Consider the following 16,749-nt stretch of genomic DNA (forward strand, 5'->3'; position numbering starts at 1 on the left):
AACAGAGAAGCCTATCAGCTGGCAGGCTGTATCTGTTGGCACAGAGCTTCCAGCAAGCTCCTCAGAGCCCGATCATCAACATGAGCCAAACATTTGAGGAAAACCTCTACCACGAAAGGCAACGAAAAAGGAAATTTTTTTTTTTTTTTTTTTTGGCTGTGTTGGGTCTTCGTTGCTGCGCGCAGGCTTTCTCTAGTTGGGGTGAGTGGGGGCTACTCTTCATTGTGGTGCGGGGGCTTCTCATTGCGGTGGCTTCTCTTGTTGCAGAGCACGGGCTCTAAGCGCGTGGGCTTCAGTAATTGCGGCACGTGGACTCAGTAGTTGTGGCACATGGGCTTAGTTGCTCCGAGGCATGTGGGATCTTCCCAGACCAGGGACCGAACCCGTGTCCCCTGCATTGGCAGGCGGATTCTTAACTACTGCACCACCAGGGAAGTCCCGAAAAAGGAAATTTTGAGAAATGGAGATGATTGAAAGTCGTAGAAGAGGACTTTGATGAAAACATGTCCTCACAGAGATAGATGGTTCTTGTTTCATGAGTGCAACATCCTGACATACTCTTTCCCTCCCTGACTTATTTTTTTCTGTGCTTATCACCAGTTAGCATACCAAATGTTTTGCGTAATTATCTTGTTTATTGTCTGTCTCCCCCACTAAAATATAAGCTCTGTGAGGGCTGAAATTTGTTTCATTTGTTGCTATATCCCCAGCACCTGGAATAATGCCTGGCATATGGTAAACATTCCAAAAGTATATACTGAATAAATGAATGAATTAATAGGAGTCGTCTCTAATAAGAAACATTAAGAAAAAGACTCTCAGAAATTAAAAATATGGCAGCAGTTTAAAATTTTTTAAACTTTTTTAATTGAAGTATAGTTGATGTGCAATTTTATATGTTACAGGTGTACAATATAGTGATTCACAATATGGTAGCAGTTTTAAAATCACTAGAACAGGGAGATAGAGAAATTTTAGAATAGTAGAATAAAAAGATAAAGATATACAAAAATTGAAAAGAAAATTGGAGCATCGATACAGGTGGTCAAACATCTGAGTATTAGGAGTTCCAAAGGGAAACCGTGGAGGAGAAAATTGTATTAAATAATTTCCAAAAATTCCCAGAATTGGGGAAAGTTTTCTGGATTGAAAAAGCATGGGAGAATATTTTCTAAAGATGCCTGCAAAATCTCCCATCTCACATGCTCTTTTACAATGTGGTCTTACCACTCATCCCCACTGAGAAATAGGACCTGTGTCCCGTCCCTTTAATCTATAACCAGATGCTTGTAACCAATACAATGAAGTGGAAGTGATCCTGCACAGATTCCAAAGCTGGGCTTGCATTTCGCTCACTGGGGCACTTGCACTTGGAGCCCTGAGATGCCATGTGAGAAGTCCTATCTGAGGCCACCTTGCTGTGAGGAAGCCAAGCCACGTGATGAGGTCACATATAGCTACTCAGGTCGAAAGCCCCAGCTGAGCCCCTAGCCAACAGTGCAACATCACCTGCCCGCTATGTAAGTGAGCTGTCTCAGACATCCAGCCACAGTCAAGACTTCAGATAACCACAGTCCCAATACCTGCATTCAATACCTGACTGCAACTGCATGAGAGATCCCAAGAGAAAGCTGCCCAGCCTGTCCTTCCCAAATTTAAGCTATGGTTGGGGTAGTTTGTTACATAGCAAAAACTACTGGAAAAAAGCACTACAACATGCCGAGCACAATAAATTCGGCAGGGAATAGGGGAGGCAAACCAATACGTCAAGCATGTTGTTGAGAAATTTGAGACCACCAGGGATAGAGATGATCTTAAAAAAAAAACTCCCAGTAACAAAAAACAAACAAAAACGCAGAGGAATAATTTCCAATGTAAAATTCTACTTCCATTCAAATGATGAATCTAACATAAGGGTAGAAATAAAGATCTTTTAGATATGCAAGCTTGGAAGGCTCTAAAAGATGAGCTCCATCAAAATGAGAAAGCAGACCACAGAAGAGGAAGGTATACGACTCAGAATCCAGGGGACGTCCAAGGTGGCACAGACGGGGGATTTCCCAGCAGTTCATTTCCAGAAGAAAATGGAGCTAGCATATTACCTGAGGCACCTGAGTGTTGGGAGGAGCTTCACACTTAGCGAGGAGAGGTTTGGGTGAAGTAGTGCTAGGAACACAGAAAACCAAGCAAATGAAAAAGCAAGACAGTTGACTCCAGGTACAACGGAAAGTTGTCCCTAAAGGAAATGTAATCATAAACCAATACAGGGCTCGACAGCAAACGGTATTAATATAGTCATACTGAACTCTGAATGCAGATTTCAGCTAACATCTTAAATCGTTTTGGGAGACTAGTGGGAGAGGAAATGTAGTATGCGTGTGTGGGTGATACACGTTGCCGAGAGGATAGTATGAGAGCTAACTCATTTTCTATTGTAGGAAATCAACAGATGTCTAAAATCGAGATTAAGAAATAGCATTACTTAAGTCTTTACTGATAAACATTGAAGTTAATCACTGAAGAAATCCCTAAGAGTTGATGAGTGTTTGTTCTGGCGGATGCAGGGTTTGGCTGGTAGATGTGGTGGTGGTAGGATGAGCAAGTTCTGTTCCTAGTGCTTCTTTTTTCTCAATGAAATAAGAAGCAGGTCATCATCTAGGAATGTTGTAGATTTGAAGAGAATAAGAAGATATGAAATAGTTCCCTCAGAGACTCTAGGGGATGTGGGATATAGTAGGGAGATGCTGAGTGCCAATTTAAGACTGACGGTCATACTCAGCATCAAGTCTGTTAATACCTCTTTCTGTATATGGCTCAAATGCATCCCTTCTCTCCACACCAACTGCTAGCAGACTCAGGATTATACCCTTCTTCTTTCACCTGGACAGCTGCAGCATCCTCCTTTCGAGATCCATTGCTTGTCTTACTGTTGTTCCCCATATGCAGTTTTTGAAACAAAATGTGACCAAATCACTTCTTGCCTAATATCCTCCAATAGCTGATTCCCATAGCACTCACAGTAAAGCAAAAAGGGTCTCGGCGGTCTGGCTTGGCAGTACTACCAAACTGGCACCTCCAGGTTTTCATCACATCCTCTTGGGTATACCACTGCACTCCTCTCCAAGAATTCTGCTCTGTCCTCTGCCCAATCCCCTTGTCTCCCCCTGCTTCCAATGCAGGCACATGCCCCATGCCTCATGCCTCAGAGAGCTATGTACATATACAGTTGGCTCAGTACATCTGTTGGCTCTCTGAGGTGTGAGCTGGGCAGGCCGGGTGGGCAGGGTCCCTGCACCTTATTCATCCCTGCACTGATTTGGCACATCAGGGACTGCAACTGTTGCTAAGACAATGAATGACCACCGTTACACACTGAAATGTAAGAGCATGTGTTGGTGGACAACAGTCAGAAGAGATCATGAAAACAGGTACGAGTATCAAAGACATTACACAGGAGAAAACAACCTTTCATTCTGAAAACTGAGGAAGACCTCATTGGATATTCCAGTGGTTTATTTTTGCATGATTAATAATCACATTCCAACATGCATCAAGCATCTGAGAATAACATTATTTTGAGTTAAAAGAACATCTTCTAGACCCTCTCTCAGGTCCAGCAGCTCAAATGTCCGCCATGTCCAGTAGTGCAGAGAGATGGAGCTCAGAGGCAACGTCCTCTTCCCTTGAACTCCGGATCAGCCTTTCTAGGCGCTTCAGCCGTTCGGTCACAGACGTGCCTGTTGCCTCTGACATCTGCAGTTGCTCCCCTGTCCTGTCATTCTATTTGAACAAAAAAAGAAACCAAAAATAGCTTTGGGATACCCACGAGCCAAAATATATTTTCTTTAAAGGCACTGGATCTGACTCGCGTTAGAAACCTCTTCTGGGGCCTGCTAGGCTCAACAAACCCCTCTCTTGGCATCTATCACACATCCTTCCAGCCCCTTCCAGCATATACACGTACAGCTGCCATCATCTGCCATGGAATGTTTCCTCTTCTGATTCTTTATTTATATTTTAAATTTTCCTTTTCTGGCCGTGCCGCATGGCATGTGGGATCTTAGTTCCCCTACCAGGGATTAAACCCAAACCCCCTGCACTGGAAGCGCACAGTCTTAACCACTGGACTACCGGGGAAGTCCCTCCACTTCTGATTCTACCATGAACAACTTCTAGTCGTTTTTATAAGAAATCGTTGTCAAGAGCTACGAACTATGCCATCATATGTATTGTAATTGCTGAACCAGACTCTCATCTTTGGATGTTTAGTTTCCACTTTCATGTACTATAATTAATGCTACAGTGAACAAAAATACATTCACTTTTGTCATCAGTAATTTCTTTAAGGCAGAATTGTTAAGTCAAAGCGTACAAATATTTTTAAGGTATCTGCCAAACTAATAATTGGAAATAGTATGTCATCTTAATTTGTTTTTCTCCGCAATTGAAGGGCTTCCTAAAAGCCAATCCAGGAGCATACATTTTGCCTGTCCAGCATTATACATATAAACTCTGCTTTTGTTTCTTTTATCACTGAAGGAAGAATGGTGAAGTAGAAAGACCTTGAGCTTCGGAGCCAGCTGGGTCTGGCTTTAAAAAGCAGCTTTGCCACTGACCAGCTGAACACTCTTGGGTGAGGCCCGTGACTTCTGTGAGCATACCCTCCTCATTCATTAATTTTCCTCACGGAAAATTAATACCAGAAGGGAGGTCCGGGTGATGCCAAAGCTTGGACAGTATGTGCTCCATAAACCGAACCACTGTTGCCACCTTTGTTATTCTCCTCCAAACTTTACTGCACGTCAGCATAACATGGTTATGGGTTTTGTTCAGTTCTTAAGCGTGTTTCAATTCCATTCTTCATTCATTTCATAAGCAGAAACTCGGAATTAGTTGGGCCACTATAATACTGACAGATTAAGTTTAAGAAAAGATCTAATTTAAGCTAATAATTTATTGGTCATCATGACCTCATACGATGACTCGAGACATTACTTTTTTCCCAGTCATTCTCTCAGTTGTTAAGTCTAATATAAATGCCAAATGTACTCTCTTCTCACCCGAAGGCTAGTAGTTGTAGATGTTTTCATCACAGGTTCGATAGTCTGAGGCAGAGACACCAGAGTCTGAGGAAGGTAGAGTGGAAGGGAAGTTGAATCTGTACACGCTCCCGAGTCCTCTGACAACCACTGCTGAAGTTGATCTTCAAACCTGAAACATTTGAGCATTAGGAAGCAAAAATTTAACTGTCACTCACTTTTCTCCTATATATGCTTTAAATTTTTTAAAGCTCTGCTTTTTACTAAGGGTGGAACTAAGTTATGACATCAACTAAGAAGCAAAAAAGCACTGTTTAAAAAAATTTAGTGTCTTCTCTTTAACTTATAAAACTGATTTATATTTAATGAAAAAGGTGGCATTTATCCAAAACAACTGCTTTTTAACACTACTTGTACTTCTCTCACTTGGTTTATCTTCTCTGGCTTATTTTGCTATGATGTGTCTATAATTAATTTGGATCTCTTTGGATTATCCAAAATGTATGGATTGCTGCTTTAGTTTAAAATTAACCCAAAATAACATCGCACTGATACCTAACATACTCCAGAGCTGTCCACTCCATGTACTTGTTTTTTAAAGAAACATAATCTGGTCCAAACTGCTTAAATGATACAGACCTAGGAAAATCTACTTTTAGAAATCATGACACATTCATTCACTCTCCCAACACATATTTATCAAGCCTCCCCCAAATGCTAGGCATCATTCTGGGTACCAGCGACACAGCACTGACACAGAACAGACAAGGCCCAGCTGGAGGCAGCTGACACTCTAGTGAGGTGAGACAGACAAAGGAGACGTCCGAAGACGAGAAAGACAAGGCAGAGACATGGAGACAGGGAGGACTGGTGGGATGGGTAAGGAGGTCCTCACTGAGGAGATGTGAGCAGAGGCCAGAAGTGAGCACAAGGTGGGCCAAGGGGAGGGGCTGACCTTGCCTACTGGCTGGACACGGAGGCTGCTGGAGAGGACAGGGCAGGGGGAGGCATGAGGACGACAGTGGAAACTCCCTTCTTGCCGTCTCTTCTTTCTCAGTAAAACCATGAACACGGGTGGTGGGAGAGGCAGAGGGAAGCCCTGCTCCATCCAGCTCCTGCATAGCCGCAGTGTGGGAATGCCCCAACGCCCAGGCTGGCCAGACGGGCAGAGCGTGCCAGCCACGTGCCACAGAGGCTTATTTAGCCAGCTACACTCACTCCCCACTAGGAGACTCGGGACTTTCAGTGATAAACAATCAACGAAACCGATTTCAAATAATAAAAGTCGAAGGCACACTATCGAGGGCACTGCCTGTCCTCAAAGAGCTTATCCTTCACACGTCTGACCTGCCTTCTTTTTTAAACAGTCTCGTCCCTGGGATCCTTGCTAACCCAGCATGAAGCGGCCTAAAGGACAAAACGAACCCCGGAAAGGGGCTTCACCTCTTGCTCTCCTCTTTCTCCAGCAGCAGGCTGCTGGACAGACACTGGGCCAGGAGCTCCTGGGCAGAGGCTCTGTGCATCAGGTCGTCGGTGCCGGGAATCCGCCCCTCTCGGCCGCGCTTCACACCTCTCTTCCCTTTGCGGTGCCCGTGAAGTAACGGAGTGCGAAGCTTGTTTGCAGAAGGATGAAAAGATCTTATCCCCAAACTGTAAGTACACGTTTTGAAATGCTTACGGTCAGGAAGGAGAGGGAGAAAGGGCTCCTCTGGCATCAGGTAGAGTGCGGTGCTTCGGGGTCGGGCACAGGCGCAGAGGAAGGGCAGCCTCTGCCTTGCAGCAGCTTCCCCTCTCCTGGGCAGCAAGGCTCCCGAAGCTTCTCTACTCTGAGTTTTGCTTCCCATTCCAGGGTCATCAGCAGTCTCTGTTTTTCCCTAATACTGGCAAGGTTCTTATTTTTCATGTAGCTCCTAAATCCATGTGGATTTTTTTTTTTTTTTTTTTGCTGTGATGCGAGGCCTGCGGGATTCTAGTTCCCCGACTAGGGATTGAACCCAGGCCCTGGGCAGTGAAAGCGCTGAGTCCTAACCACTGGACCGCCAGGGAATTCCCCTGGAAGTAATGTTTACAGCAGCGGGAGATGCGGGTCTAATGCTTTTTCTAAACAGAGGCCGAAGTCTGTCCTCTCTGCACTCATTTCCCACATTTGGCGTGGTACTTTTACCACATGTGGTTCTGCTCTTGCCCTTTCCATTCTGGCCCATTTGTCTACTGTAACTTTATAATGTTTTGAGCTCAGGCTGAGCAGACCTTCCCTGTTATTCTTAGTCAAAGTTTTCTCAGCAATTGCTACACATTTTCTCATCCTGATGAATTCTAGAATTAACTTGTCAAGACCAGGCGGAAACATCCTTTTGGGCTTTTGATTAGAAATGCCCTGAGAACTGACATCTTTATAGCATTGCATCCTCCAGTCAGCAAAGCCTAGCCTGCCCCTCATTTATTCAAGGTTTTCTTTGCACCTTCAGGGCTCTGAGAATCCCCTTCACAGGGGTTTGGTGCCTCTCCTGGTCAGTCTGTGTCCATATGTTCTAGATTTGTTGCTGCTGTGAATGAGAATTTCTGTACACTGTAGGTTGATCTGTCTGGTCACCTTGCTGAATGCTGAACAGTTCTAAGGGTGTGACTGTCGATGATCCTGAACTGACAGTTTTACTGTCTGGAAATAATTGGTCCTCCTCTCTTGATATTTATGCCCTAAACTGGGCAGGGTCTCCAGGACAACAGTGGACAGCAGTGATGTCAGGGCAGCTCAAGGCTGGTTCTCACTTCAGTGTTTCTGATGTTTTACCGAGAAGCATGGGGTTTGTTAGTAGTTTTATGGCAGACAGCCCTATCAAGCTAAAGAACTGCTCTACCCAAGTTTCGTAGGAAATTTTATCAGGAATGGGTATAAATTGTTTTCTTGGAGAGGGAGAAGGAATGAGTATAAATTTTAAGGAAAACTTTTCAACACCTAGTGAAATGACCGCTTATTTTTCTGTTATGGCAGCAAAGTACACAAATAGTTGTGTACTACTGTTAATATTGTATAGCATGGTATAAAGCGAGCCTGTGAGTTTTTTATGTACTGCAAAACTGCATGTGCTAACACCTTACTTAGTATTTTTGAACCAGGTTTGTAAGTGAGATCAGACAACAGCTTTCTTTTGTCTGCACTCTCCTGGTTATGTTACGACTTCAGGGTCAGGTTTGTCCAATAAATGAAATGCGATGCTTGTTTCCCTCTGCTCTACAACAGTTTCTACTACATGGGAATGATCTGTTCCTCTAGCATCTGTCGGAATCTCCCCACAATGGGCTGGATTTCATGCATAGGATGTGAATTTCTGCTGTATACTCTGTTAGAGAATACAGTTCACTCTCTTGGTTGTGGGATGACAGAAACGCACACTGAACACAGATCTCACCGGCTCTGACTCAACTGTAGCTCCTTCTGCGTCTGCATTCTGGCTTGTTCCCACGACAAAGGAACGTCGTAGTTTTTCAAATGGTTTTTAAAAAAATACACACATATCTGACCATCTTTAGTCAGTGCCTCTGAGAAAACGATACAAAAATAAGAAGAGAAAAGAATATCAAAAGAGCAACAGGTGACCACTTGATGTCTGCTTAAATTCACTGACTTAAGGACTAGCCCTTCCGATTAAGGTCACACAATTATGTGACTCCCATGCTTGAGCTACATATGCTCCAAGTTTCCATGGGTCATTCACGGTCCAGAGAGGCTCACGTCCAGACCTGCATGGCCAGTGTGACTACTCAGAGAAGTCTCTCTAAAGCCAGCCTTGGGGGCCCATTTCAGGGAGATGAATGCAGGCTCTCCTGGAACCTTCGCAGCTCTTCCCAATGTTTATAAGTCACCTGGAGATCACTGGCTTGGAGAGGTAGCCCTAAGCAGAGGAAAGGCGGGGACCCGCAGGAAGGAAACAACCATCAAGTAAACATCTTCCTTTGCTGAAACTGGACCAGGAAAGTCTCCTGAGGAGCCGGCCCATGGCACCAAGCACTAACTACCTGATGTGACGGGAAGCCTGGGGGGTGTCCAGTCCCTCAGCCTGTGGTTGATGCACAAGGCGATGATGTCATCCCACGGGATCTCAGCAACTGAGGGCCGCGCCCCCCGGCCTGGGGAGGGGCTCCCGCTCTTCCACCTGCAGTGCGTGCCGCGGAGCAGGCTCTCCACCTGGGACTGCAGGACAGGCTGCGTCTGGAGAGAGCTGGGGATCTGGGAGGCGTACTGGACAACCATGGAGCACACGGGGAGCCAGGGAGCTGGAGAGAAAGCGCCACAGGAGTCACAGACCGTGGTGCAAATCTACATGCCATGTTCTTCACTCTGTATTTTCCTAGGAAAAGGCAACTCTGTAGCCGAGAAGTCTGCCTTCAACTCTGAATACAACAGAACCACAGCTGTTAAGAAAAGAACATCTCCCTCCCCACATCCAGGTAAGGGATGCAGCCACCCAGGTCAAACTTCACAACAAAGGGTCCATCCTAGAGGCTCTGACTGCACAGGCCTGCAGGTGCATGCAGGAATCCGTATCTGACCAAGCACTCAGGGACGTCTGGTCCCAGAGGCACGGGCTTCTCTTGGGGAGCCCCGACCTAGCTCACGGCAGAGGATTTGCGCAGTGCAGTTTATTCCCCATTGGGTTCCTTCAGTAGCAAATGTCTGTTAGACCTACTGGAGAGTGCACCTCAAAATTCAGAATGAAGCCTGAGGCCGCTGTTCCAATGGTCTAAAGGAGAATGGCCCTGCTAAGGCCATGTGCTGCGCCACGTGAGCACAAACAGCCTTGTTCCCTCCTAACAGCATCAGCAAGGGAAGGGGCAGCCTCCTCACAGCACAGGGACCCATAAAGTCCGCGTGAGAACAGCCTAAAAGCCTCACTCGGGCACAGCCGGAGCCACAGAACGAGCTTCTTTGACAAAGAAAGAACACTGGTGTTAAAGCAGCACTGAGTGCCGTGGCCCCAGCAGAGCCAGCAGCGTGGGGACAGGACTGCACAGTCCCCATGCCTTTGGCTCCCAAATGCCATGGCACAGGCAGGATGGGACCTGCTGTTAACTGAGGAGTCCCAGGCCTTGGGTGCAGCACTCTTCCTGACACCTTCCTCCCGAGACTAAACAGATACCCACAGACCGCTCAGATGGTGGTGAAGGGCCAACAGGGCTCACTCCACAGAACCCCAGCTCGTCCTGACTCCTGAATCCAAAGGCAAGTGCGGACGGGTGCAGCATGGGGCCGGGGTGCCCGGTGGAGAAGGGCCACCTCACACTGGTGCCCAACACCGGCCAGGGAGTCTCTACAGCAAGAAGGAGGCGGGGAACTCGGCCGCAGCACACTGCTTCCCAGCCAGTACCCCTCAGCACGAGCACGCACCTCCCGGGGGCGGAAGGTCCATCTGTGGGAGCTGGAAGCCAAGGATAGCCTGCCTCAGCCAGGCCAGGTGCTCCGGGGTGTTCCAGTGAAGGTGAGGAAGCAGCCGGCTGCCCCCTGCCTCGGCAAACTCAGTGACAGGCCAGGACAGGTCACAGAGCTGCTCGGAGGACACTACAGAGGCCAGGAAGCTCAGCACGCTGTTGAACAGTTCGATGACGGCACTTGGCTCCTGCGGGGCCAGGCCGCCTAGCCTCCGCTCTCTTCTGTCGTGGAAAAACCGGCCGCTAAACTCCCGGCTAACCCCGTCTTCCACGTACTGAATGAGGGTCTGGCAACAAAGGTCAAGGGCACAGGGGCAGTGCGAGACCAGCCACTGCACAGCCTGCGAAACCTGAGAAGCAAAGACAGTGGGGAGAGATCTGGTTCAACAATGCACGCTGCTTTTCAGGAAGAGATTCCTGAAGGCGCCCCTCCCACAGCGGCCACAGCAGGTGCCACCGGAGCAGCAGCCTCTCAACCACACCAGGAAGGGGAGCAGAAGCTTCCACTGCAGTTGAGTTTGGTCTCCCAGGGCCCTGGAGACCCACACAGCAGGGACCCCGAGAAGGGCTCCCGTGCCCCTCGCCCCCGAGGAGCGTGGCCTGAAGGACCGCCCCGGAAGGGCTGAAGGCCCAGGGGAAACCAGCCCTACACATCCTCTTCACCTCACACAGAAAAGGAAGCCACGTCTTCCCGTTCTTAGAAGGACTCACAGCTTCACTACGTGCCTGGATGCTTTCACATCCTGTAGTTATCTTTCCTCCTGTACTTATTACTTTTATTTTAATTCCTGGCACTTCTTTGCCTAAATGTAATTATCAGCACAGACTTCCTTTTTTTAAGGAAACTTCTGATAACATTATTTCTTCATATTCCAAGGACAACCACTTACAAAAATAATTATACATCTGACCGTCAGATACAAGACATGAATTGTCATATTTTAAATCCATAACAACAAAACCTCTAAAAAAATTTACACAATTTAATTTATTGCCAATAGCAGGACTGTGGGCAAATTTTATCTTTTATTTTGATTTCTGCTTATATTTTTAGAAAGTTTCCTGTCAAAACATAAAATTAAAGATGCAAGCAGTAACATACACTAAATTCAAGATAGAGTGAAAGGGAAAAAACTGAAAATATCTTGTCGGACCTTTAAAAATGATAAAACCTTACCTTAGTGGTGCCTTGTAAATCACTAATGGAATCAGGGATCTCAATAACGGTATAATCTGAAATCAGCTTAGCTGAAACCAAATCCTGGAGCATCAGACCTTTAAGACAAACAGACGTAGGTCACCTGTCTCCTGGTAGAGGTCTGCAGGCCAGCAAAGGCATCTCACTGCTCTGACCCTGCCCAGCCCTGCCCCCAGTCACTGCAGCAGCTGCTGTCACGTGACTCCGGACACCACACTGCCAGCACTTTCTCATACCTCCGGCTCTACCCACTTATTTAACATGCCAGCTCATAAATGGAACTGCCTTCACACACCAGCTTCCACTTCCTTCTCCACGGCGTCCCCTCCCGGGCTGGACACAAGAACCACCAGCGGAAGCGCAGGCTGGAAGGGCTTGGCCTGCAGGAGCTGCTTGATCTGCAGCAACGCCGACAGCCAGTACACGTCCTCCTCCGCCACGTCCTCGCTCTTCACTTTGGGGGGAAGCAGCAGCATAAGCCCGCTGGCTCCCAGGAGCTCCTTCTGTGTCTCCGCAGCGTCGAGGGCACAGTCGCTAAGAGCACCGTGGGCCACCTGGAACGGCACCCAGGCCATCAAGATGGGTGCACCAGGGGACAAATCAACAGTGAGCTTCGGTCCCGGAGTGAGCAGAGCCAGATGCTCACCTCACGCCGTGAGGCCGAGAATTAGTACGGAAATTAGTCATAGGTAATGCAGCCTCTGGCTAGACTTGTGTTGGAGCAATTTAATCTTAACAGTTACCTCAAACAGGCTTGTAAAAAACGAGTAAGCCGGGACTTCCCCAGTGGCTTCCCTGGTGGTTAAGAATCTGCCTGCCAGTGCAGGGGACACGGGTTGGATTGCTGGTCCAGGAAGATCCCACATGCCGTGGAGCAACTAAGCCCGTGCACCACAACTACTGAGCCTGTGGTCTAGAGCCCATAAGCCACAACTACTGAGCCCACGTGCCATAACTACTGAAGCCCACGCACCTAGAGCCTGTGCTCCGCAACAAGAGAAGCCACCGCAATGAGAAGCCTGCACACTACAATGAAGAGTAGCCCCCGCTCGCTGCAAATAGAGAAAGACTGTGTGCAGCAACAAAGACCCCATGCAGCCAAAAATTTTTTAAAATTAAAAAAAAAAAAAAGAAAGAAACCCAAAGGAAACAGATACCGCATGGCACATAGAAAACTTATGCAAAAATCCTCATTTCCTCTGAGGATGCCTCTGGAAACAGTCATAAGATGATATGAAAAAGTCAAATAAGAACAAGAAAAAGGAAATCAATAATATATATATTATTAAAAACTCAATAGAACATTTGGAATACAAAGTCAAGGAAATCTCCCAGAAAACAGTATTAAAAAACAAGAGAAAATGGGATAGAAAGGATTAAGAGGCTCAGACGCTCAACTGATGAGGCCAACATCAGTCTAATAGGAGTTCAAGAAAGAAGAGAATCAACGAGAAGGAAAGTGGATGTCATCAAGATGCAAAAACGTCAGTCTCCAGCCCACAAGGACCCACCAGGCCCAAACGATGAAACGATGAGGGAAGGAAGGCAGCACCAGGGCCCCAGGGACAGAGTGCAGGCTTCCAAAGAGAAACAAAGTGGACCACAGGGAAAGGAACAGAACAGTTTCAGACATCTCAACAGCAAAGCTGGACGGCAGGTGACAGTGGAGCAAACTAGAAGGAAAATAACTTTCAATCCATAATTCTACAAACCTAGCTAAACTATGAAGCAAATGTGAGAGTAAATACATTTTCAGACAGGCAAGAATGCCAAAAATTCTCCTCCCACGCATTCTTCCTTTGGAAGAAAGTGGAAAACGTGCTCCATCCAACAAGAGACTAAACCAAGAAAACATCATGCTGCTGCTGCCAACGGCAGCACCGCGTAAGTGCTTGATGTGTCGGACTGCGCTCTGTATGTATAACTCACTTGGTCCTCAAGGGTCCCTGTGCACAGTGGCGCCGCGGAGCAGCTGTGTGGCCCCAGGCTATGTGTTTTGGCTCCTCCCTCCCTGGCAAAACCGCATCATGAGTAAGAGCACTGACCCACAGGCGGCGCCCGGCCACGAGGGCCCGGCCACGAGGGCCAGGGCTAGGGGTGGAAGAGCGGGACCGAGCTCTCGGTCTGGAGGGCCTGGCGGAAGCCACAGCGTGGGACACGTTATCCGCCTCAAGGGGAGCAGGAGGGTGGCACCTTCTCAGAGGGAGGGACAAGGTGAAGTGACAGAACACTTAGGAAACTCTATTGAGACACGCACAGCCCATGTGCCGGCACATCTGGGTGATATTAACGAAAGATGAAGATAAAACTACTTAAGTAAGATAATGAGACAACTACTACTTGCAAAAAATAAACAAATGTCGTCACAGAACACTTGCTGGTTCCGGGGCAAATAGCTGTCACACAGCACGCGCGCGCATACACAACACACGCACCCACATGGCCCCACTTGCTGAGATAATATAAAGTAATGATGTAGCCACCTGGAAGATGGGGAGGCTGAGAGGAACTGGGGTATTAAGAGTTCACGCCTCCCACAGTGGGGTGTGCAGCCCCAGGATGGCCCCCACGATGCCACCTCCTCGTGCTGATGTCCGTGCACCGTCACCTGCCCTGAGTGTGAGCTGGGCCCAGTGACACGCTTCTAACGGTATCAGACAAACGTAATGGGGTGCCACCTCTAAGATTAGGCTACAAAGAGATTACGCCAGCTTGCTCAGCTGATGGCAGCCAGCTGATGCCCTGTTGTGAGCTGCCTCATAGAAGCCCACGTGGCGTGGCCTGCAGGGAAGTGAATCCTGCCAACAACCACGAGCGTGAGCTTTCCGAGGAGACCAGAGCCCTGGCCTACATCTTGACTTACAGCTGGTGAGGAATCCTGAGCCAGAGGGCCCATCTAAGCCCCACCTGGACTTCTGCCCCACAGAAACTGTGAGTAACAAACGTTTGTTATTTAAAGCTGCCACATTTGGATATTTTTTGTTTTTTGGTTTTTTTGGCCGTGCCGCACAGCACGCGGGGTCTTAGTTCCCGAACCAGGGATCGAACCCAGGCACCCTGCAGTGGAAACGCAGAATCCTAACCACTGGACCGCCAGGGAATTCCCAAAGCTGCCACATTTGGAGGTAACCTGCTATGTAGCAATAGATAACTAATACACATATTTTAATGCAAAGTCAGCAGAGAACATCTAAAGTGGATAAATAAGAGAAATGGCAGTGTAAGGACATGATATGGAAACAGGACAGAAGTCAAGCCTTGGGGAAAGGAGCTAGAAGAAGGGGCAGGGGCTGCAGTTTCTCGTCATACATCATGTGGTGCCATCTGAGTTTTTAACTACATGCAAGTATTATCTTGACTTAAAATTTTAAGAATAAAGGCAAGAACAAACTAATTGTCCAGTAGGTGAAGTCTGACTTTGTCATCATAGGAAAAAGGGAAGAACACGCCCCAGGATGTTTCTGTTGCCTCTGAATGGTGAGAGCTTAGATGGCTCTTATAATCTTCATACTTCCTCTGTATTTCCTTATGTTTTTAGTTTTATATATGTATTACTTTCACGTTTAAGAAATACAATAAATAGTATTAAAATGGAAAGAAACAAACAAAAATTCTATAGTCAAACTACAGTTTGAAGCAGTTCCAAGGACAGGAGGAACATGCCCTACGGTGCCACATGCAGATGTCCGGGTGTGCCATGAACGTGCCTGTCAGGAAAAGCAGAGGTCAGGCGTGGAGACTTCAGGTCAGGACACAGTGGGCAGGGCCGCTTTCACTGGGCCCTGCTCTGAGCGTGCCGCCGGTCATGATCGCCACACTATGGGAGGCACCAGGCCCAGGTCGGACAGGTGGCCACAGCAGCAGCTACCAACACCAGGTCTGCTCAACATTGAAGCCCACACTTCCTGCCCTGCACTGCTATTTTCTAAGTAAATAAAATATACATCTGGTTTTACTTCTGAACACACACAGTAAAACCTCAAATTCATTTATGCAGGTCTGAATCTAATGAGGAAACAGGTTCTCATTAAACAAGTATCTCTCAGGGAACCAATTAAGCTCAGTATTGCACAAATACCTATAAAGAACAAAAATTAGGGACTTCCCTGGTGGCGCAGTGGTTAAGAATCTGCCTGCCAATGCAGGGGACATGGGTTCAAGCCCTGGTCTGGGAAGATCCCACATGCTGTGGAGCAACTAAGCCCGTGTGCCACAACTACTGAGCCTGTGCTCTAGAGCCCACGAGCCACAACTACTGAGCCCGCGTGCCACAACTACTGAAGTCCGCGCACCTCGAGCCCGTGCTCCGTAACAAGAGAAGCCACTGCAATGAGAAGCCTGTGCACTGCAACGAAGAGTAGACCCCGCTCGCCGCAACCAGAGAAAGCCCACGTGCAGCAACGAAGACCCAATGCAGCCGAGAGAGAGAGAGGAAGAAAGAGAGAGAGAGAGAGAAAGAAAGAGAGAGAGGGAGAGAAAGAGAGAGGAAGGAAGGCAGGAAGGGAAAGGAAAGAAAATTAGAACTTATAATCAAAAACTGAGGACAACTTTAATGTAAAACAAAAACAAGTAACCTGAAATGCCCACTACTGAATCTAAGTGAAAACTGCATAGGATTAAAACACATTAGTCTTTGGTAAGACCTGATATATCAGGAAGCTATTTAACAAAGATTTCAGCAGCTGACAGACCATATGAGATGCAACAGCCACTGCATTTTTTTGTAATGCTCTGTCTCATCCCTCTTGGGTTAGTTACCAGAGGTCCGTGGAATTCAGGGCTTCTGAATTATAGGTGAACATATGGACTTCTCAGGATTGTTCTGGGTTTTCACCAAGTTCTCAAAGAGAGGTCTGTGACCCAAGACAGTTAAGACTCACTGCACTCCCGAGAATCTAGCCTGGTCTCTCACACCAAGGGGTGTGCATGGGATGTCGTCAAGACGCAAGGAGGAACCGATACGACACTTGCTTCTGAGCCTCCCACATTGTTTCAGGGCCCTTCAGGGAAGCTATATGACTCCAATCATGTCTGGGAGTGAGCGCAAATGAGAAAATCACAGAAGTACATGCACTAAGTGATGGT

The 16,749-nt window shown here is 47.3% G+C and overlaps 1 protein-coding gene across 2 annotated transcripts in view; it reads right to left on the reverse strand.

Annotated features, from left to right (window-relative positions):
• Positions 1-890: 890 nt before the first annotated feature.
• MCM3AP (minichromosome maintenance complex component 3 associated protein) overlaps positions 891-16,749 on the reverse strand; it is a 46,331-nt gene continuing 30,472 nt past the window's right edge. For both annotated transcript variants that reach the window (XM_079921921.1, XM_079921920.1), the window contains 8 exons: positions 11,960-12,218; positions 11,644-11,741; positions 10,426-10,816; positions 9,057-9,314; positions 8,450-8,579; positions 6,483-6,689; positions 5,061-5,211; positions 891-3,780 (listed from right to left, as the gene is read on the reverse strand). In XM_079921921.1, coding sequence (XP_079778047.1) covers positions 3,622-3,780; positions 5,061-5,211; positions 6,483-6,689; positions 8,450-8,579; positions 9,057-9,314; positions 10,426-10,816; positions 11,644-11,741; positions 11,960-12,218 — 1,653 coding nt within the window. In that variant the 3' untranslated portion in view covers positions 891-3,621. The remainder of the gene's footprint in view (positions 3,781-5,060; positions 5,212-6,482; positions 6,690-8,449; positions 8,580-9,056; positions 9,315-10,425; positions 10,817-11,643; positions 11,742-11,959; positions 12,219-16,749) is intronic.

Source organism: Stenella coeruleoalba (assembly GCF_951394435.1).
Source record: "Stenella coeruleoalba genome assembly, chromosome: 5".
In the NCBI taxonomy this organism is placed as follows: Eukaryota; Metazoa; Chordata; class Mammalia; order Artiodactyla; family Delphinidae; genus Stenella; species Stenella coeruleoalba.